This window comes from Aquarana catesbeiana, linkage group LG11 (assembly GCF_042186555.1).
Source record: "Aquarana catesbeiana isolate 2022-GZ linkage group LG11, ASM4218655v1, whole genome shotgun sequence".
Classification (NCBI taxonomy): Eukaryota; Metazoa; Chordata; class Amphibia; order Anura; family Ranidae; genus Aquarana; species Aquarana catesbeiana.
In genome coordinates this window covers 272,226,226-272,246,187 of record NC_133334.1, presented here as the reverse complement: position 1 = coordinate 272,246,187, position 19,962 = coordinate 272,226,226, and the positions used below count along the sequence as shown (strand labels likewise).

Here is a 19,962-nt window from a genome sequence, read left to right as displayed (position 1 = left end):
GATGGATGGACAGAGGCAGAGAAGGGATGGATGGATGGATGGAGACAGGCAGAGGATGGAGGGATGGATGGAGTCATGCAGAGAAGGGTTGGATGAATGGTTGGATGGATGGATAGATGGATGGATGAATGAATGGATGAAGACAAGCAGAGAGCTCCATAGGAGTCTGAGCAGCTGTGACAGTCTCCGCTGGATGGAGAGTTGGGAGGGGCGCATGCGCAGTGGCAGCTCTTGCAGCCTCTCATCCTAAATGAAGCACATTTGTTGGCAACTCTTCATTGAGCCGCCAGCCCACCCAGCCCAGCTCCAGTCTCCTGCACCCCCTCCTCCTACCCTGGACATCCTTCTTCCTCCCCCACCAAGGATGGCAGCCCAGCATCGCCCCCCAGGACACAGCTGAGAGGGGGCACCCAGGGGGGGTCACCCTGATGGATTTGGGTACCTGTGGGCAGTGGTGTGAAGTGCTGCCAGGGCTGCAGATCTCCAGCACAGAGCCCCCCCTCTGCCCAGGGCTGCTGGTACAGTTCAGGGGTTCTGACACCCGGAGGCTCTGAGCACACAGCACCCCCAGCACCCCCCTTCCTGGATACCCATGGGGGGACCTGGCATGGAATGCCCACTGCCTGTGGATTTCTGACCTGGCACCGGGGCACCACAAAGCTCATCTGACATTTGGATTATAAGAGGCATCACCATGGCACTGGAGAAAGTCTACTTTATCCTAGAAGGTATGGATCCAGGGGGCACCCCCATCCAACATTCACCCGCATTTACACACCACACTGCCATGCATTCACATGATAATGATTACTAGGTGTCATTATGGGATGTAAGCTGCTTAGGACTAGTCCCTGAGATGGTAAGTCATCCCTGGCATTGCACTGTGATGCCAGTCTTGGTCCTGGCACTGGGGTTGCTGTACCCTGGTCAGGCACACAGTGTCTGACATCGATGCACCCAGGTTGGTGCTGTATAATGCCATGTACAGGTATTACTCCCTACAACACCAGTCGGTACAACATTGGTATTTGGTCTTTGACTGCCCTCTAGTGGACAAAAAAATCCAGCTCCATAAGGTGTAGATCGATAAAATAAGGGATCAGTAAAATTAGGAACATATCAATAGCTATCTACAGGAACCTCTGACACCTTAGATTACACCATGTGTAAAGGCAGCGCTCACAGTGCAGTAACCTACAGCAACCAGGACTCAGTTAATGGTATTAGTTTATTACATTGGGTTAACACCATGCCCACAGTGCCATAACCTGCAGAAATTCAGCTCAGTATCACTAGAAACATTCCTATATATCCAGCTACAGGAAGCCCTGGCACCTTAGCTGCTGTTTCTTAAACCATGTGCAAAGTCAATGCTCACAGTGCAATAGCCAACAGCAACCAGGGCTTAGTACATCTGGAAATGTAGCTATCTACAGGAATCTCTGGAACCTTAGCTTCTGTTTCTAAACCCCATGGCATGCACAATAGTGGGTACCCTATAAGTCATACATGTATTACACATTGGGCTAGCAATGTGCTATGTGCAAAGGCAATGCTCACAGTGCAATAACCTACAGCAACCAGAGCTTAGTAACACTGGAAACATACCTATATAGCCAGCTACAGGAAACCCCGACACCTTAGCTGCTGTTTCTAAATCCATGGCACGCATAATACTGTGTGCTCCATAACTAATACATGTATTACACATTTATTAAACTGGGCTAGCACCGTGTGCAAAGTCAATGCTCACAGTGCAATAACCTACAGCAACCAGGGCTTAGTAACGCTGGAAACATCCCTATAGCCATCGGCAGGAACCCCTGGCACTTTAGCTACTATTTCTAGTCCCTGGTTTCATGGCACACACAGGTCTCTAAGCCAATATTGGGTGCTCCATAATTAATACATGTATTTCACATTTATTAAAATGGGCTAGCACCATGTGCAAAGTCAATGCTCACAGTGCAATAACCGGCAGCAACCAGGGCTTAGTATATCTGGAAATATAGCTATCTCCCTGAAACCTTAGCTTCTGTTTCTAAACCCATGGCGTGCACAATATTGGGTGCCCCATAAGTCATACATGTGTTACACATTGGGCTAGCACCATGTGCAAAGGCAATGCTCACTGTGCAATGACCTACAGCAACCAGGGCTTAGTAACTGGAAACATACCTATATAGCAAGCTACAGGAACCCCCAGGACCATCGCTGATGTTTCTGTACCTATGACATGCACAATATTGGCTGCTCCCTACATAATACATGAATTGCACATTTATTGATCTGGGCTAGCACCATGTGCAAAAGTAATGCTCACATTGCAATACAACAACTAGGGCTTAGTAACACGAAAAACATACCTATATAGCCAGCTACAGAAATTCCAAGCACTTCAGTTTCTGTTTCTAAATCCATGGCATGTACAATATTGAGTGCTCCATAACTAATACATATATTACACATTTATTAACGTGGGCTAGCACCATGTGCAAAGTCAATGTTCACAGTGCAATAACCTGCAGTAACCAGGGCTTAGTACCGCTGCAAACATACCTGTATAGCCAGCTATAGGAACCCCCGGCACCCTAGCTGCTGTTTCTAAACCCATGGCATGCATAATATTGGGTGACCCATAAGTAATACATGTATTACACATTTATTAACTTGGGCTAGCACCATGTGAAAAGTCAATGCTCACAGTGCAGTAACCTACAGCAACCAGGGCTTAGTAAATCTGGAAACATCCCTATATATATATATATATATATATATATATATATATATATATATATATATATATATATAGCCATCTGCAGGAACCCCTGGCGCTTTAGTTTCTCTTTCTAGTCCCTGGTCTCATGGGGCACATACAGTGTGCTAACCCAATATTGGGTGCTCCATAACTAATACATGTATTACACATTTTTTGATATGGGCTAGCACCATGTGCAAAGTTAGTGTTCACAGTGCAATAACCTGCAGTGACCAGGGATTAGTACCGCTGCAAACATACCTATATAGCCAGCTACAGGAACCCCCGGCACCCTAGCAGCTGTTTCTAAACCCATGGCATGCATAATATTGGGTGCTCCATAACTAATACATGTATTACACATGTGCAAAAGCAATACTAACAGTGCAGTAACCCACAGCAACCAGGGCTTCAAAAATCTGGAAACATCCCTATATATCCATCTACAGGAACTCATGGCACTCCAGCCTCTATTTCTAAACCCATGGCGTGCATAATATTGGGCGCTCCATAACTAATACATGTATTACACACTGGGCTATAGCACCACGTGCAAAGTCAGTGTTCTCAGTGCAGTAACCTACAGCAACCAGGGCTCAGTAAAGCTGGAAACATACCTTTAGCCATCTGCAGGAACCCCTGGCACTTTAGCTGCTGTTGCTCGTCCCTGGTCCCATGGCACACACAGTGTACTAACCCAATATTGGGTGCTCCATAATTAATACATGTATTACACATTTTAGTAAATTGGGCGAGCACCATGTGCAAAGTCATTGTGTTTGGTGTAGTAACCTACAGCAACCAGGGTTCAGTAGAACTAGAAACAGATCTAGAGCCATCTACGAGACCCCCCGGCTCTCTATCTGCTGTTTCTATTCCCATGGCACACTCGGTGTCCCAGACCAATATTGGGTACTCAATAACTAACACCTAAATTACAGATTTTTTAAATTGGGCTAGCATCATGTGCAAAACCTGTGTGCTCAGTGCAAACACCTACAGCAACCAGGGCTCAGGAAAATTAGAAACAGATCTATAGCCATCTACAGGACCCCCCTAGCATTTTAGCTGTTGTTTATAAACCCATGGCATGCACGGTGTCCCAGACCAATATTGGGTACCCCCATAACCAATAACTGTATTACATTTAATATATTGGACCAGCACTATGTGTAAAGTGAGTGTTCACAGTGCAGTAACCTGCAGCAACCAGGGCTCAGTTATTAGCATTAGTTTATTAAATGGGGCTAGCGTCATGTGCAAAGCCAATTTGCACAACATAATCCCCTACAGCCATCAGGGCTCATACAAGACTGGAATCATATTTATAGCCATCTACAGAGCCCTCTGACACTTTATTTGTTTCTAAACCCATGGCACCCACAGTGCCCAATGTTGGGTACCCCAGAACTAATACTAATACTAATGGGCTAGCACTATATGCAAGGACAATGTGCTCACTAACACTGGAAGCACATATAGACCTGGCACTTTAGCTGCTGTTTGTAAACCCATGGCATGCACAGTGCCCCAGACCAATATTGGGTACCCAATAACTAACACCTAAATTACACATGTATTGGGCTAGCACCGAATGCAAAGCTAGTGTACTGCAGTAACCTACAGCAACCAGGGCTCAGGAAAACTGGAAACAGATCTTGAGTCATCTTCAGCATTGGCCCTCAACCTTAGACCTCAAATACCCCCAACAGGCCATGTTTTGGGAACTTCCCTTAGCTAAAATAGCTCTTATGAATACCATGTCATTGATATTGATTTAAAGCAGCTGTGCAAAGTCAAGGAAAACCTGAAAACATGGTCCGTTGGGGGTACTTGAGGACCGAGGATGAGAGCCACTGATCTACAGGAACCCCTGGCACTTTGGCGGTTGTTTCTAATACACATGGTACACATAGTGCCCCAGACCAATATCAGTTACCCCATAACACGTATTCAATTGGGCTAGCACCATATGCAAAGCCTGTGTGCTCAGTGCAAAAGTCTACAGCAACCAGAGCTCAAGGGCCATCTACAGAAAATACTGGCACTTTTAGCTTGCTGTTTGTAAACCCATGGCATGCGCGGTGCCCCAGACCAATATTGGGTACCCAATAACTAACATCTAAGTTACAGATTTATTAAATTGGGATAGCACCATATGCAAAGCCAGTGTGACCTACAGCAGCCAGGGCTCAGGGACACTGAAAACAGATCTATATCTATGAACAGGACCCCCCTGGCACTCTATATGCTGTTTCTAATCCCATGGCATGCACACAGCCCAATATTGGGTACCCCATGACTAATACATGTATTACATATTTAGTAATTTGGGCTAATGCCATATGCAAAGCCAGTGTGCTCAGTGCAGTTCCTTACAGCAACCAGGGCTTGGTTTATTTACCTGGTTAGAGATCTTGAGCCATCTACAGGTCCCCCTGGCACTTTAGTTGCTGTGTCTAATCACATGGCACACACAATGTCCCAGACTAATATTGGGTTCCCCATAAATAATACCAATTTATAAAACTGGGCTGGCACCATGTGCAAAGTTAATGTGTTCAGTTCAATACCCTACAGCAGTGGTCTCCAAACTCTGACCCAGGGGCCGGATTCAGCCCTTTGCTAGCCTTTATCTGGCCCTTGTGGCACTATTCCCCCAACTGACACCAATGATGGGGCACTATTCCCCCAACTGACGCTATCAATGGGGCAATATTCCCCAACTGACACTATCAATGGGGCACTACTCCTCCTATTACAACCAAGATTGGGGCACTATTCCTCCAATTAAAACCAAGACTAGGGCACTATTCCTCCCATTAAACCAATGATGGGGCACTATTCCCCCAACTGACGCTTTCAATGGGGCACTATTCCTCCTATTAAAACCAAGATTGGGGCACTATATCTCCCATTAAGACCAAGGTTAGGTCATTATTCCTCCCATTAAACCAAGGATGGGCCACTATTCCTCCAACTGACACCATCAATGGGGCACTATTCCTCCCAATAAAACCAATGATGGGGCACTATTCCTCCCATTAAACCAATGATGGGGCACTATTCCTCCAACTGACACCATCAATGGGGCACTATTCCTCCCAATAAAACCAATGATGGGGCACTATTCCTCCCATTAAACCAATGATGGGGCACTATTCCCCCAACTGACACTATCAATGGGGCACTATGCCTTCCAATAAAACCAATGATGAGGCACTATTCCTCCAACTGACACCATCAATTTTAGCACTATTCCTCCCATTAAAACCAATGATGGGGCACTATTCGTCCCACTAAACCAGGGGTCTTCAAACTACGGCCCTCCAGTTGTTCAGGAACTACAATTCCCATCATTCCTAGTCATGTCTGTTAATGTCAGAGTTTTACAATGCCTCATGGGATGTGTAGTTCCGCAACAGCTGGAGGGCCGTAGTTTGAGGATCCCTGCACTAAACCAATGATGGGGTACTATTCCTCCCATTAAAACCAATGATGGAGCAGTGATATTGGGGCATTTTCTACGCCCACTGGCCACTGTCCACCCCCCTAAAGCCTGAAGGATAATAAACTGGCCCTTTGCTTAGAAAGTTTGGAGACCCCTGACCTACAGCAACCAGGGCTCAGTTAGTGTCATAAAAAGAGCCGTGTGATTGGCTGCCAAGGTCTGCTGCACTTTGCACAATCAATATGTTCTACACTCCCCCATTGAATAAGAAAGCTTCATTTCTACTAAATGTAAAATTCTTCCTGCTCAAAAAAAGAGAAAAAAATCCCATATTATAAATTATAGATGAAGGACAGAATCTGGACTTTTATGATACAGTTAAGCTGACCACATACTATACAATCTCTGTACAATCTCCATATATGGTGGCCATACACGCTTCAGTAAATGATTGATTTCCGATCGAGCTCCTCCAATAGGAATAACTGATCAATAGTCGGCAACCCGTTCGCTTGATATGTTACACTCTGAGAAGTGGATTCTGATCAACAAGATATGATCATAACATACGATTGTAAACGATCGATCGCATCTCTGATTCCAGCCACTAATGTTCATATAAAGGAACATTTGGGTAGCAGTGATCATAACATGATTTCATTTGATGTTAGCTATAAGCAAAAAACACATATGGGAAAGATAAAAACACTTAACGTTAAGAGAGCAAATTTTCTAAGGATGAGGGCTGCTCTCCAGGTCTTAGACTGGGAGGGAATATTGGCATCAATGGGCACAGAACAGATATGGAATATCTTCAAAAAGACTGTTTGTGAACTCACTGCAATGTATATTCCCATGGGCAATACGTTTAAAGGGCTAAAAATAAAACCTCTGTGGCTCACGGCCAAAGTTAAAAAAGCTATAAACAATAAGAAAAGAGCTTTTAAAAAATATAAAAATGAAGGAACACTATCATCGTTTAAATGTTACAAAGAATATAACAGAATATGTAAAAAAGGATATCAAGGACGCAAAAATTCAAAACGAACGACAGGTTGCAAAAGAGAGTAAAAAACAAACCCCTAAAAAATCTTCAAATATATTAATAGTAAAAACGTCAGGCCTGAGCATGTAGGCCCTTTACAAAATAATCTAGATTGGGTGACTGGGGACAAAGAGAAGGCAAATTTATGAAATACTTTCTTCAGCTCTGTGTATACAAAGGAGCATGGGGGAGCTCATGTCCATAATGGGGGTGGTAGTGACACAGCCCCAAATGATCCACAATGGCTCAAAAGTGATATGGTCCTTAAATATTTAGACAGAATAAAGGTGGATAAAGCACCTGGACTAGATGGCATCCACCCACGGATCCTAAAAGAATTGAGCTCTGTCATTTCAAAGCCATTGTATCTAATTTTTAGGGACTCATTAATGGCGGTGGACTTGGTTTACTTGGACAGAGGTGTGGCTGTGGATGTGCTATACTTGGACAGAGGGGTGGTGGTGGACATGGTATACTTGGACAGAGGGGTGGCGGTGGACGTGGTATATTTAGACAGAGGGGTGGCGGTGGACGTGGTATATTTGGATAGAGGGGTGGCTCTGGACGTAGTATACTTGGACAGAGGGGTGGTGGTGGACATGGTATATTTGGATAGAGGGGTGGCTCTGGACGTGGTATACTTGGACAGAGGGGTGGCGGTGGACGTGGTATACTTGGATAAAGGGGTGGCTCTGGACGTGGTATACTTGGACAGAGGGGTGGCGGTGGACGTGGTATACTTGGATTTTGCAAAAGCGTTCAACACAGTTCCCCACACACGGCTCATGTGTAAGGTAAAGTCTACAGGCTTGCAGAGATCAGTTTGTAAATGGATAGAAGACAGAATTCAGAGAGTAGTGGTTAATGACTCGTACTCTGAATGGTCTAAGGTTATCAGTTGTGTACCCCAAGGTTCAGTGTTGCAGGACGCCATCAGGGGGGTACAGCCGCTACAACTGTAAGGGGCCCGCCCGGGCCAGAAGAAGGCAGGACGGGTGAAGGGGATCAGTTCTGTGCAGTATAGAAACGATCTCACAGTTTCTGCAGTTCTCCTGTCATTGATTTTAGACATCGAGCTCTTTACTGCCACCTCTGGCTACTATGTGCATGTGCACCCCTCGTGTGACAGTGATCTGCCTGTACTATGCTTCTCAGCAACATGTCAGCTTTGTAAAACCGAGCTGGGACCAGGTAGGAAGTTACAAGTCGTGGCTGTGAAGGAAAGGGAGGGGGGTTGTTTGTGTACAGGGTGGGGCCAGAGGCTTGTGTGTATACAGATTTGTGTATGTGGGGCTGCCATATATACAGGTGTGTGTGTGTGGGAGGGGGGTGGCTGACATATATACAGGTGTGTGGGGGGGCGGGGGGAGCTGACATATATACAAGTGTGTGGGGGGGGGGGCACTGACATATATACAGGTGTGTTTGGGGAGCTGACATATATACAGGTGTGCGGGGGGAGCTGACATATATACAAGTGTGAGTGTGTGGGGGGGTGTTGATATATATACAGGCCTGTGGGGGGCGCTGATATATATGTATACAGGTGTGTGGGGGGCTGGGGGAGCTGACATATATACAGGTGTGTGTGGGGAGCTGACATATATACAGGTGTGTGTGGGGGGCTGACATATATACAGATGTGTGGGGGGGGCGCTGACATATATACAGGTGTGTGTGGGGGGCTGACATATATACAGGTGTGTGTGGGGAGCTGACATATATACAGGTGTGTGTGGGGTGCTGACATATATACAGATGTGTGGGGGGGGCGCTGACATATATACAGGTGTGTGTGTGGGGGGCTGACATATATACAGGTGTGTGTGGGGGGCTGACATATATACAGGTGTGTGTGGGGGACTGACATGTATACAGGTGTGTGTGGGGGGGCTGATATATACAGGTGTGTGTGGGGAGCTGACATATATACAGGTGTGTATGTGGGGCTGACATATATACAGGTGTGTGGGGGGGGCGCTGACATATATACAGGTGTGTGTGGGGGGCTGACATATATACAGGTGTGTGTGGGGGGCTGACATATATACAGGTGTGTGGGGGGGGGTTGACATATATACAGATGTGTGTGGGGGGCTGACATATATACAGGTGTGTGTGGGGGCTGACATATATACAGGTGTGTGTGGGGAGCTGACATATATATAGGTGTGTGTAGGGAGCTGACATATATACAGGTGTGTGTGGGGGGCTGACATATATACAGGTGTGTGGGGGGAGCTGACATATATACAGGTGTGTGGGGGGGCTGACATATATACAGATGTGTGTGGGGGGGGCTGACATATATACAGGTGTGTGTGGGGGGGCTGACATATATACAGGTGTGTGTGTGTGTGTGTGGGGTGGCGCTGACATATATACAGGTGTGTGGGGGGGCTGACATATATACAGATGTGTGTGGGGGGGGCTGACATATATACAGGTGTGTGTGGGGGGGCTGACATATATACAGGTGTGTGTGTGTGTGTGTGTGGGGTGGCGCTGACATATATACAGGTTAGAGCTGCACGATTAATCGTTAAGAATCGAAATCACAATCTTTTTCTCTTCCCGATCTTCAAAACAGCATGTCACGATCTTTCTAACAAGTGCAGAGAGTTCTCACAGCTGTAAAAAAAAAAAAAATCCAGGCAGCCTGCCAAGTTTTATTTGCAAAAAGTAGAAACAAAGTATCCTTTTGTTCATATATCAAAGGAAAGAACTCCAGAGTGTAGATGAGGGAAGCTTAACCATTTAAAGACCAAACCTTTTCTGACATTTGTTGCTTCTTTTCTGCTAGAAAATTACTTGGAACACCCAAACATGATATATTTTTTTCAGCAGAGACCCTAGAGAATAAAATGGTGGTTGTTGCAATATTTTATGTCACACCGTATTTGCGCAGCGGTTTTTCAAGCGCAATTTTTTTTGAAAAAATACACTTTAATTATTTAAAAAAAAAACTAAACAGTAAAGTTAGCCCAATTATTTTGTATAATGTAAAAGATGTTACACAGCGAGAATCGTGATCTTTATTCTAAGCAAAAAAATTGTGATTCTCATTTTAGCCAGAATCATGCAGCTTTAATACAGGTGTGTGTGTGTGTGTGTGTGTGGGGGGGGGGGGGGGGGGCACTGACATATATACAGGTGTGTGTGTGGATTGGGTGAAATATTTACAGGTGTGTGAGGGGGGGCTGACATGTGTACAGCTGTTTGTGAGGGGGGCTGCCATATATACAGGTGTTTGTGAGGGGGGCTGCCATATATACAGGTAGGTGTGTGTGTGAGGGGGGTGCCATATATACAGGTGTGTGTGTGTGGGGGGTGACATATATATATAGGTTGGGGGGGCTGACAAATTTACAGGTGTAAGGGGGGGGCTGACAAATATGCAGGTGTGTGTGGTGGGGGGACTGATATATATACAGGTGTGAGGGGGGCTGACAAATATACAGGTTGTTGGGGGGCGGACAAATATACAGGTGTGTGGGGGGGCTGACATATATACAGGTGTGTGTGAGGGGGGCTGCCATATATACAGGTGTGTGTGGAGGGGGGGCTGACATATATACAGGTTTGGGTGAGGCTGACAAATATACAGGTTTGTGTGAGGCTGACATATATACAGGATTGAGGGGGGCTTAGTGGGTACAGGGGAGGTGGCCAGTGTGCGGATTCGGTAGGATGGCCCATAGGCAAGCCCTGGGGAATGATGGTCAGGTTCGGGGGGGGAGGCGGGGGGTCCAGGTCTAAAGCTGTGTAAGGGGCCCAAAAATTTCTGATGGCTGGCCTGAGTGTTGGGACCCTTACTTTTTAATACCTTTATAAATGATATTGGGTCTGGGATTAAAAGTACCATTTAAGTCTTTGCAGATGACACCAAGCTATGGATGGAATAACGTCCTTACAGGATGTCTCCAATTTACAAGCTGACCTCAATGCTCTGTCTAATTGGGTGACTATGTGGCAAATGAGGTTTAATGTTGATAAATGTAAAGTTCTGCACTTGGGGGCTAAGGATATGCATCATACATATTGGGGGGAGTACAACTGGGGGAATCCATAGTGGAGAAGGATCTGGGGGTTTTGGTAGATCATAAGCTCAATAATAACATGCAATGCCAAGCTGCGGTTTCCAAAGCGAGCAAAGTCCTTTCTTGTATTAGGAGAAGTATGGACTTCAGAGAGAGAGAGATATCATTTTGCCCCCCCCCCCCCTGTACAAATCTTTAGTAAGACCTCAGCTGGAATATGCAGTTCAGTTTTTGGCACCAGTTCAAAAAGGATATCAGGGAACTGGAGAAAGTGCAGAGAAGGGCAACCAAACTGATAAGAGGCATGGAGGAGCTCAGCTATGAGGAAAGATTAGAGGAACTGAATTTATTCTCTCCTGAGAAGAGGAGATTAAGGGGGGATATGATCACCATGTATAAATATATAAGGGGTCCATATAGTGAACTTGGTGGGCACTCTTTACATCTAGAGTTAAAGAAATTTCATCTCCAAATACGAAAAGGTTTCTTCACAGTAAGAGATGTGAAAATGTGGAATAGACTCCCTCCAGAGGTGGTTCTGGCCAGCTCAGTAGATTGCTTTAAGAAAGGCCTGGATACTTTCCTAAATGTACATAATATAACTGGGTACCGACATTTATAGGTAAAGTTGATCCAGGGAAAATCCGATTGCCTCTCGGTGGATCAGGAAGGAATTTTTTTCCCTGCTGGAGCAGATTGGATCATGCTTTGCTGGGGTTTTTCGCCTTCCTCTGGATCAACTGTGGGTATGGGATTGTGTATATTGGATTGTATGATATTATTTTTTATTTGTTTATCTATTTTTATGGTTGAACTAGATGGACTGGACTGTCTTTTTTCAACCCGATTAACTATGTAACTATAATCTGACCAGTGGAAATACGATCGTGTTTATGAACAAAGTATCTCAATGCTGCCGATTATTAGAAAACGATCCAAAATATTCTGCCCTGGCAAAACAAATCTGATCGAGATTGAGTCCAAATTGATCAGAAGTATAGCTATGGCTATTCGAATGATTGCAAATTCAATCATTTTGATCCAATCACACATGGATTGGATAGTAAAATCAAAGCATGTATGGCCAATCATTAGATTTACCAAGGCTCTGTAATAGGACACACCTAAACAATCTATTCAATGTGTATCCAGTCAGACAGGTCTTTGTACTAGATAGGTGATGGTAGATATAAAGAAGATTGTACAATCAGATTGGATAGTGCATGGTCACCAGACCCCTTTCACACTGTGGTGCTTTGCAGGCGCTATAGCGTTAAAAATAGCGCCTGCAAAGCGCCCTGAAACAGCCGCTCCATTCACTCCAGCGTGAAAGTCCGAGGGCTTTCACACTGGAGCGGTGCGCTGGCAGGGCGTCAGAAAAAGTCCTGCCAGCAGCTTCTTTGGAGTGCATTAGGAGCGGTGAACTCACAGCTCCTAACGCGCCCGTGCCCATTGAAAACAATAAGGCAGCGCTGCTATACCGCCGGCAAAGCGCCGATGAAGCAGCGTTTTGCGGGCGGATTTAACCCCTTTTCGGCCACTAGCGGGGGTCAAAACCGCCCCTCTAGTGGTCGAATAGCGCTGCTAAAACGATGGTGAAGCGGCGCTAAAAATAGCGCTGCTTTACCGCTGCGCTCGGGGCGGCTTAGTATGAAAGGGGTCTTAGTCGTGACAAGCCAAAGACAGAAATATTGAGGGACAGGTTCTCATCACCGGGTACCGTTCCTGAAAGGCAGTTTACAGGCACACTGGATTAGGGCAAAGATCACAATGGGGGAGTAAAATATAGAAAGTCTTTAGGAAAATATATGGGGGGGGGGGGGAGACAAGACAAGGTGTTGTGCAGGGTAGGACCTGAGTAAGGGACTGTAGTCCCTATTGATGAAAGGATCCTCTGTGCACACAGGGCTGACCTTAAGACACAACAGCTGACAATCTCCCCCCCCCCCCCCCCCGTGCAGAAGATTCCTCCATACATAGACAATTACCGTTCTCTGTCCTTCTGTACATAGAACATCTCTCAATTTTTTTTCCCAAAGACCAACTTGGAAGATTTAGGAGCGCAAAACGCTTTTGTGGATATATTATTTCTAAAATGTAATAATAATAACAACAATAATAAATAAATATTATAAAAAAATCAGATGTATAAAAATCCGCCCACTCATACACCCAAAAACGCTGCGCTGATGGCAAAAACCTAAATCTGAGCTGCTGCTTAAATGATAAGTATACAGTAAAAAATTGATTCACCACAAACTCGCTCCTAGTGAACTCAAAATAGCAGCGCTAAAGGTGATCCCTAATCAAATAATGAGGTGTAGTGAAGAGTGATAAGCTGATGTATCAACCTGTGCAATGATTACATCACGTCCTCATCCTTCATCATTAATGTGCATACAATGACATACTCAAAAAAATCACAAACGAATGGTGCATATAAACCAATTAAGTGAATAACGTATCTGTGCACATACAAATATAATGTGAAAATTATAACTGAGAGCCAATGTGAATTAACTCGCAAAAAAATTATTATATCTATAAAGTGTGTCCACAAACAATCCAAAAGTAAAATAGTCCAAAACAAAATCCGTGACGTGTTTGTAGTGCAAATCTTCTACTTAAATGAATCTTCCACCGCACCTCTGTGACTGTGAATCCACTCCCCTTAGGTGAATGCACTCACCAGCTCCTTTTGCCCACACTCTCGTGTCAGGGCCAACAAGCTTTTATCCCACACTCACAAGGGATAACGCAGGAGCTGATTGGTGGTGGTCGGTCACATGGTCTAAAGCCAGCTGTGCTGTAGTATTGTCCATGGGAAGCACATGGAGGCGAGGTGTGCGTTTGCCCGGATAGGAGAGCTCTTGGGCATTACACTTTGGAGAAGTAAAGGTGTACAGGTTTACCACTGAAGACCAATCTTATCCCTTGTGAGTGTGGGATAAAAGCTTGTTGGCCCTGACACGAGAGTGTGGGCAAAAGGAGCTGGTGAGTGCATTCACCTAAGGGGAGTGGATTCACAGTCACAGAGGTGCGGTGGAAGATTCATTTAAGTAGAAGATTTGCACTACAAACACGTCACGGATTTTGTTTTGGACTATTTTACTTTTGGATTGTTTGTGGACACACTTTATAGATATAATAATTTTTTTGCGAGTTAATTCACATTGGCTCTCAGTTATAATTTTCACATTATATTTGTATGTGCACAGATACGTTATTCACTTAATTGGTTTATATGCACCATTCGTTTGTGATTTTTTTGAGTATGTCATTGTATGCACATTAATGATGAAGGATGAGGACGTGATGTAATCATTGCACAGGTTGATACATCAGCTTATCACTCTTCACTACACCTCATTATTTGATTAGGGATCACCTTTAGCGCTGCTATTTTGAGTTCACTAGGAGCGAGTTTGTGGTGAATCAATTTTTTACTGTATAATAAATAAATATTAAATAAAATAATAATAATTAAGTTATTAATTAAATAATAATAATAAAAAACAATGTAATTTCTTTAGGTCAGGCATGGCAGTTGGCTGCGCTGGCCCCTTTTAGTCATTTTTGTGATTGATAGCTGGTTGAAAGTGGATGAAATTGATACAAAAAGTTCCTTATGTACCATAATAAGGCTGATCCAATGTTCCCAAATAGCAGAGACTGAATTGTTTCACAAACATTTGAAATAGAGGAATTGATACACAGTATTTAGTATGTAGCAATTATTTGTTTCTACTCAGGACAAGAGCCTTTTGTTAATAATGTGGATTTCTACTATAGAGCAGTATTGTTCCCTAAAGGAATAGCCAAACTGTGTGTAAAAAAAAAAAATTAGAGAGTGCTCCTAATCTCAGCTTGTTACCTGTATAGAAGAAACCTGGGAGTCAGAAAACATGCTGATTGATAGGGTATCAGATACTTATTTCACTCATTAAAATTCAAATCAATTTATAACTTTTTTGAAATAAGTTTTTTATATTTTTGTTGTTACAGTGGAACCTCGGATTGCGAGTAACGCGGTTAACGAGCGTTTCGCAATACGAGCACTGTATTTTTGAAAATCGTAACTCAGTTTGCGAGTGTTGTCTCGCAAAACGAGCACGATTCAGGCCAAAACATGTGCAGTACCACGTTTGGCCTGAGGTGGGGGGGGGGGCACCAGAGCCCAGCAGCGCTGATCGCAGCCGATCTGCGCAGTTCGGAAAATGCACGGAAAGGCCCGAGAACAGCTCGGCTGACCTTGGCAAACCTCGGGTACGTAGTCTTTCCGAGGTTTGCCACGGTCAACCGAGGTGTCCTTTGGCCTTTCCGGCCATTTCTGAGGCTCTCCGGCGCCCCCCCCCCCCCTCTGGCCGCATGCGGTATTGCATGCCATTGAAGTCAATGCGGAACAAATTATTTTCGTTTCCATTGACTTCAATGGGGAAACTCGCTTTGATATGCGAGTACTTTCGATTACGAGCATTCTCCTGGAACAGATTCTGCTTGTAATCCGAGGTCCCACTGTATTCTGTCTCTCACTGTTAATATAAACCTTCCATTAAAATTATAGACTGATCCTTTCTTTGTCAGGGGGCAAATGTACAAAATCAGCAGGGGGAACAAATACTTTTTTCCCTCACTGTAAGGAGGGGGGTCTGCTAACCTGTGTTGCCAAACACAGGTTACCAACAGTTTTTAACCAACAGTTTGTAAAAAAGGGCACTTTTTTTTTTGCTGTTTGAAAATGTCTGTGAACTGCAGAAAAAAAAATACACTTGTCCCCGCCCCCGAAACTGCAGACAAAATTATATTTTGTGTACATAAAAGCATATGTAATGAAGATGGTTCATTTTAAATAAATGATCCTTTGTCCTGAGGTTTATGTGTGTCTGTGAGGCTGATAGTTGTGGTCCAGTAATCAGGAATATTTTGTGGGTACAAGGACTGTTTTATGTGTGAAGTAACGACTAGGTAGAGATTCTGTTTAATGATCCCCCTTTAAGCCCCTCCCACTGTTAGGCAAAATCTCAGAACTTTTTCTGTTTTATCCTGGGGTGACCCAGACCTTTCACGATCCATGTCATACCCACATTTTGTCACTGTGCTTTGAGTTTAGGTTTGTAAAGTCAGGCAGATGGCTTGTTATGAGTATCATTAAGGTTTTCTCATTGTTTTTACTGTTAAAATATCGTCTTAGTTTATTATAGGAGTTTCAGTCATATTTCAGGATGTCAGTAAAAAGGTGCTCTGCCAGTAAATTTTTTATGTTTGTCAATAAAAAAAAATAATGGTGGGGGTGGGCAGTGGGGGTTGGCATTTGGAATACTGGAGGCTTGATTGAGGTCTGGGTTATTCAGAATATACCAGCTATGACCCTACCTGCAGTGTTATCAGCTCTGCTGGACTACAGAACACCTCCCTATTAAGTTATGGAGATTAGCAGGGGGAGTGGTGTTCTCTTGTCCACCAGGGCAGAACTGAGCAGGGCTGACAACACTGCGGGAGATTTCAGTGCGGCGGGCAGCGTTGTCAGCTCACTACAGGAAGTCAGAAGCTCACTGGATTTCTGGGAGTCCAACAGGTATTTTTCTGTACTTGTAGTGAAGTGTAGTGATTGCAATACAATGCATGTGTATTGCAAAGATGTACTGCATATGTTTTTTTTTTTTTTTTATTATTATTTAGCCCAGACATACACGTGTAAGTGGTTGTAAACTCTTACATATACCCAGCGCAGTGACTATCCTCGGGTGATACACTGTTTATCTGCAGTCTTCTCCATGCCCATTCAAAGTCCAGAATTTATCAAACTTGTCTGGGTTGTCAGAAAAAAAAGGGGGCTGAAATTACACTCTGCAGAGCTCCACACACACACACACCACACACAGGAATAGAGGTGAGGATGTCAATCACAGGCTGTGTGCTGGAGCTCCCCCCCCTGTCACCTTTTTATCTCTTGGTGTCAGGAAAACTCGTCAGAAGTGACTCATGCTGATAGCAGAGGAAGGAGGCAGCAGACAGAAATGACACTTAGTGCTCTGGATTGAGGCAAGTACACACTATAGAGGGATGTGCTTTGTTCATATTTCATGTCTGAGGTTTACAACCAGTTTAGTTCCTCTATACAGTTGTTTTGGCCCGTTTTCCATATTAGTATTCCGTGGTTGTGTGTAACAGATGCGCAGAGCGCTGTGTTTCCAGATGTTGTTCAGTTTTACTCATCAATTCACATTAGTGTCAGGACTGTTCGATTCCACCCAGACATCCCATTCACCAATCCTTTCCTGACACCCAGAGATCTTCCCCATACCCAGCGCATACGCGGTAAATAACCAGAAATATTCCATGCTGCCCTACTGCCTTAGTGGAAGATATTTCAGTAAAGCAAGCAGGGGCTCAGAGGAAGCCTGGGCTGAAAAATGAATATGGCTTCATCTTAGGATCTAGCTTGGAACAGATCAGCAGTGTCAAGAGTGAGGTCCCTGAAAGAGAACAGAAACAATGGAGGACAATGCCACAGATAAAAGGTGGACCTCCTCATTAGTAGTCATCCATAAGAGAAAGTCTGGAAAGTAGAGGCCACTTACGCATTTCGCCTATGATTAAGCACTTGTTAGCATGAAATGCATAAAAAGGTCTTTCCACCTGCTGAACTTTGCTTTATGGTTGACCACTAAAAAAAAAAAACTTTTATCTGGAATGCCTACATGTATTGGTTCCATTGGGCCGCCTTTCGGTAACAAGCTTGATAAGCACTCGGAAAGAGAGAACCGGCCTGAAGCCGTGTCGTGCTTGTGCAAGCTAGGATAACAGCTATGCTATGAGGAAGGCTGTAATGGCCGAAACGCGTTAGGATTTTTACACTGTATTTATGTTACATAGTTACATAGTAGGTGAGGTCGAAAAAAGATGATTATGATTATGTATTATGTAACCAATGAAGAGCAACAAGAGGAGTATACCGAGTGGCTGGCTATTTTTCTGTATTGGTTCCAAAGGGTAGGTTTTCAGTAACAAGCTGGACAAGCACATGTGAGTGTACGGGCAAGAGTGGACCAATCTTGGGCCCGTATTGTGTTGTGCTTGTGTAAACTAGGATAATTGGTCATTCTTCCATGGCTTGGTCATATGACACGCTCGGCATTTTTACGCATTTCACTTATGATTAAGCACGTGTATGATGTCTCTCCACCTGCTTGACTTCGCCTTATGGATAATAACTAAAAAAAGAAGTGGAACATTTATTTGAAATGCCACCATCCAAAGGTTCCATAGGGTAGGTTTTCAGTATCAAGCTGGACAAGCATCGGCGTGTGTGTGTACGGGCAAGAGTGGACTAATCTTGAGACGTATTCTGTTGTGTTTCTGTAAACTAGGATAATTGGTCATTCTTCCACGGCTTGGTCACATGACATGCTCTGCAGTTTTTACGCATTTCACTTATGATTAAGCACTTGTTAGCATGAAACACATATGATGTTTCTCCACCTGCTGGACTTTGCCTTATGGATGACCGCAAAAAACGAAGTTTAACATTTACCAGGAATGCCACCATCCACTGGTTCCATAGGGTAGGTTTTCAGTATCAAGCTGGACAAGCACTTGGTGTGTGTGTGTGTGTACGGGCAGGAGTGGACCAATCTTGAGCCATATTCTATTGTGCTTGCCCAAACTAGGATAATTGTTCTTTCTTCCACGGCTTGGTCACATGACATGCTTGGCATTTTTACGCATTTCACTTAAGATTAAGCACTTGTTAGCATGAAATGCGCATGATGTCTCTCCACTTTCTGGACTTTGCCTTATGGATGACCACTGAAGAAAGAAGTTCAGCATTTATCGAAAATGCCACCATCCATTGGGTGACCTTTTAGTAACAAAGGCAAGGACAAGCACTCGGCAAGAGTGGACCAACCTGGCTGGAGCTGTGTTGTGTTGTGCTTGTGCAAGCTAGGATAATGGTTCATTTGTCCATGGTTTGGCCACATGACCTACTGGGCATTGGTCACCACCACCTGAAGACTAAGTTAAGGTAGAGCTGCTAATACTCTTGACATGGCAGAGGCCACACATCGCTGCAAACCCAATGTGAGGGAGTATGTGACAGTCTCAGCCCGGGCTACAAGGCCATGCCCCCAAAGCATTTTGCTCCGCCCCGAAGCCTAATCACGGGGATCCCCATGATTAAGCTCCGGGGGCAGAACAAAATGCGTTGGGGGTGTGGTCTGGTTGGAGCCCGGGCTGAGACTGTCACATACTCCCTCACATTGGGTTTGCAGTGATGTGTGGCTTGCGGGACATCCTTTCCTTCTGCTTTAGACTAAGGCCCCTTTCCAAGCATATTCGCCTGTTCAGCGGGGGATCTTTCCTCTGAGCAGGCCCGCTCTCCTCTCTGGGGCAGTCGGATGAAAACAGACTGCATGTCTGTTTTCATCTGATTGTCATCCAATACAATCATTGGTGTCAGTGGCAGAAATAGTGCCCCATCAATGATGTCAGTGGCAGAAATAGTGCCCCATCATTGGTGTCAGTGGAGGAATAGTGCCCCATCATTGGTATCAGTGGAGGAATAGTGCCCCATCATTGGTGTCAGTGGCAGAAATAGTGCCCCATCATTTGATGTCAGTGGAGGTATAGTGCCCCATCATTGGTATCAGTGGGGGGAATAGTGCAC

The 19,962-nt window shown here is 44.5% G+C and overlaps 1 protein-coding gene across 1 annotated transcript in view; it reads left to right on the top strand.

Moving 5' to 3' along the window:
- The first annotated feature begins 226 nt into the window (after window positions 1–226).
- NETO2 (neuropilin and tolloid like 2) overlaps window positions 227–19,962 on the top strand; it is an 88,826-nt gene continuing 69,090 nt past the window's right edge. The window contains exon 1 of the mRNA XM_073605830.1: window positions 227–728. Within this exon, the coding sequence (XP_073461931.1) occupies window positions 695–728 (34 nt within the window). The 5' untranslated portion in view covers window positions 227–694. The remainder of the gene's footprint in view (window positions 729–19,962) is intronic.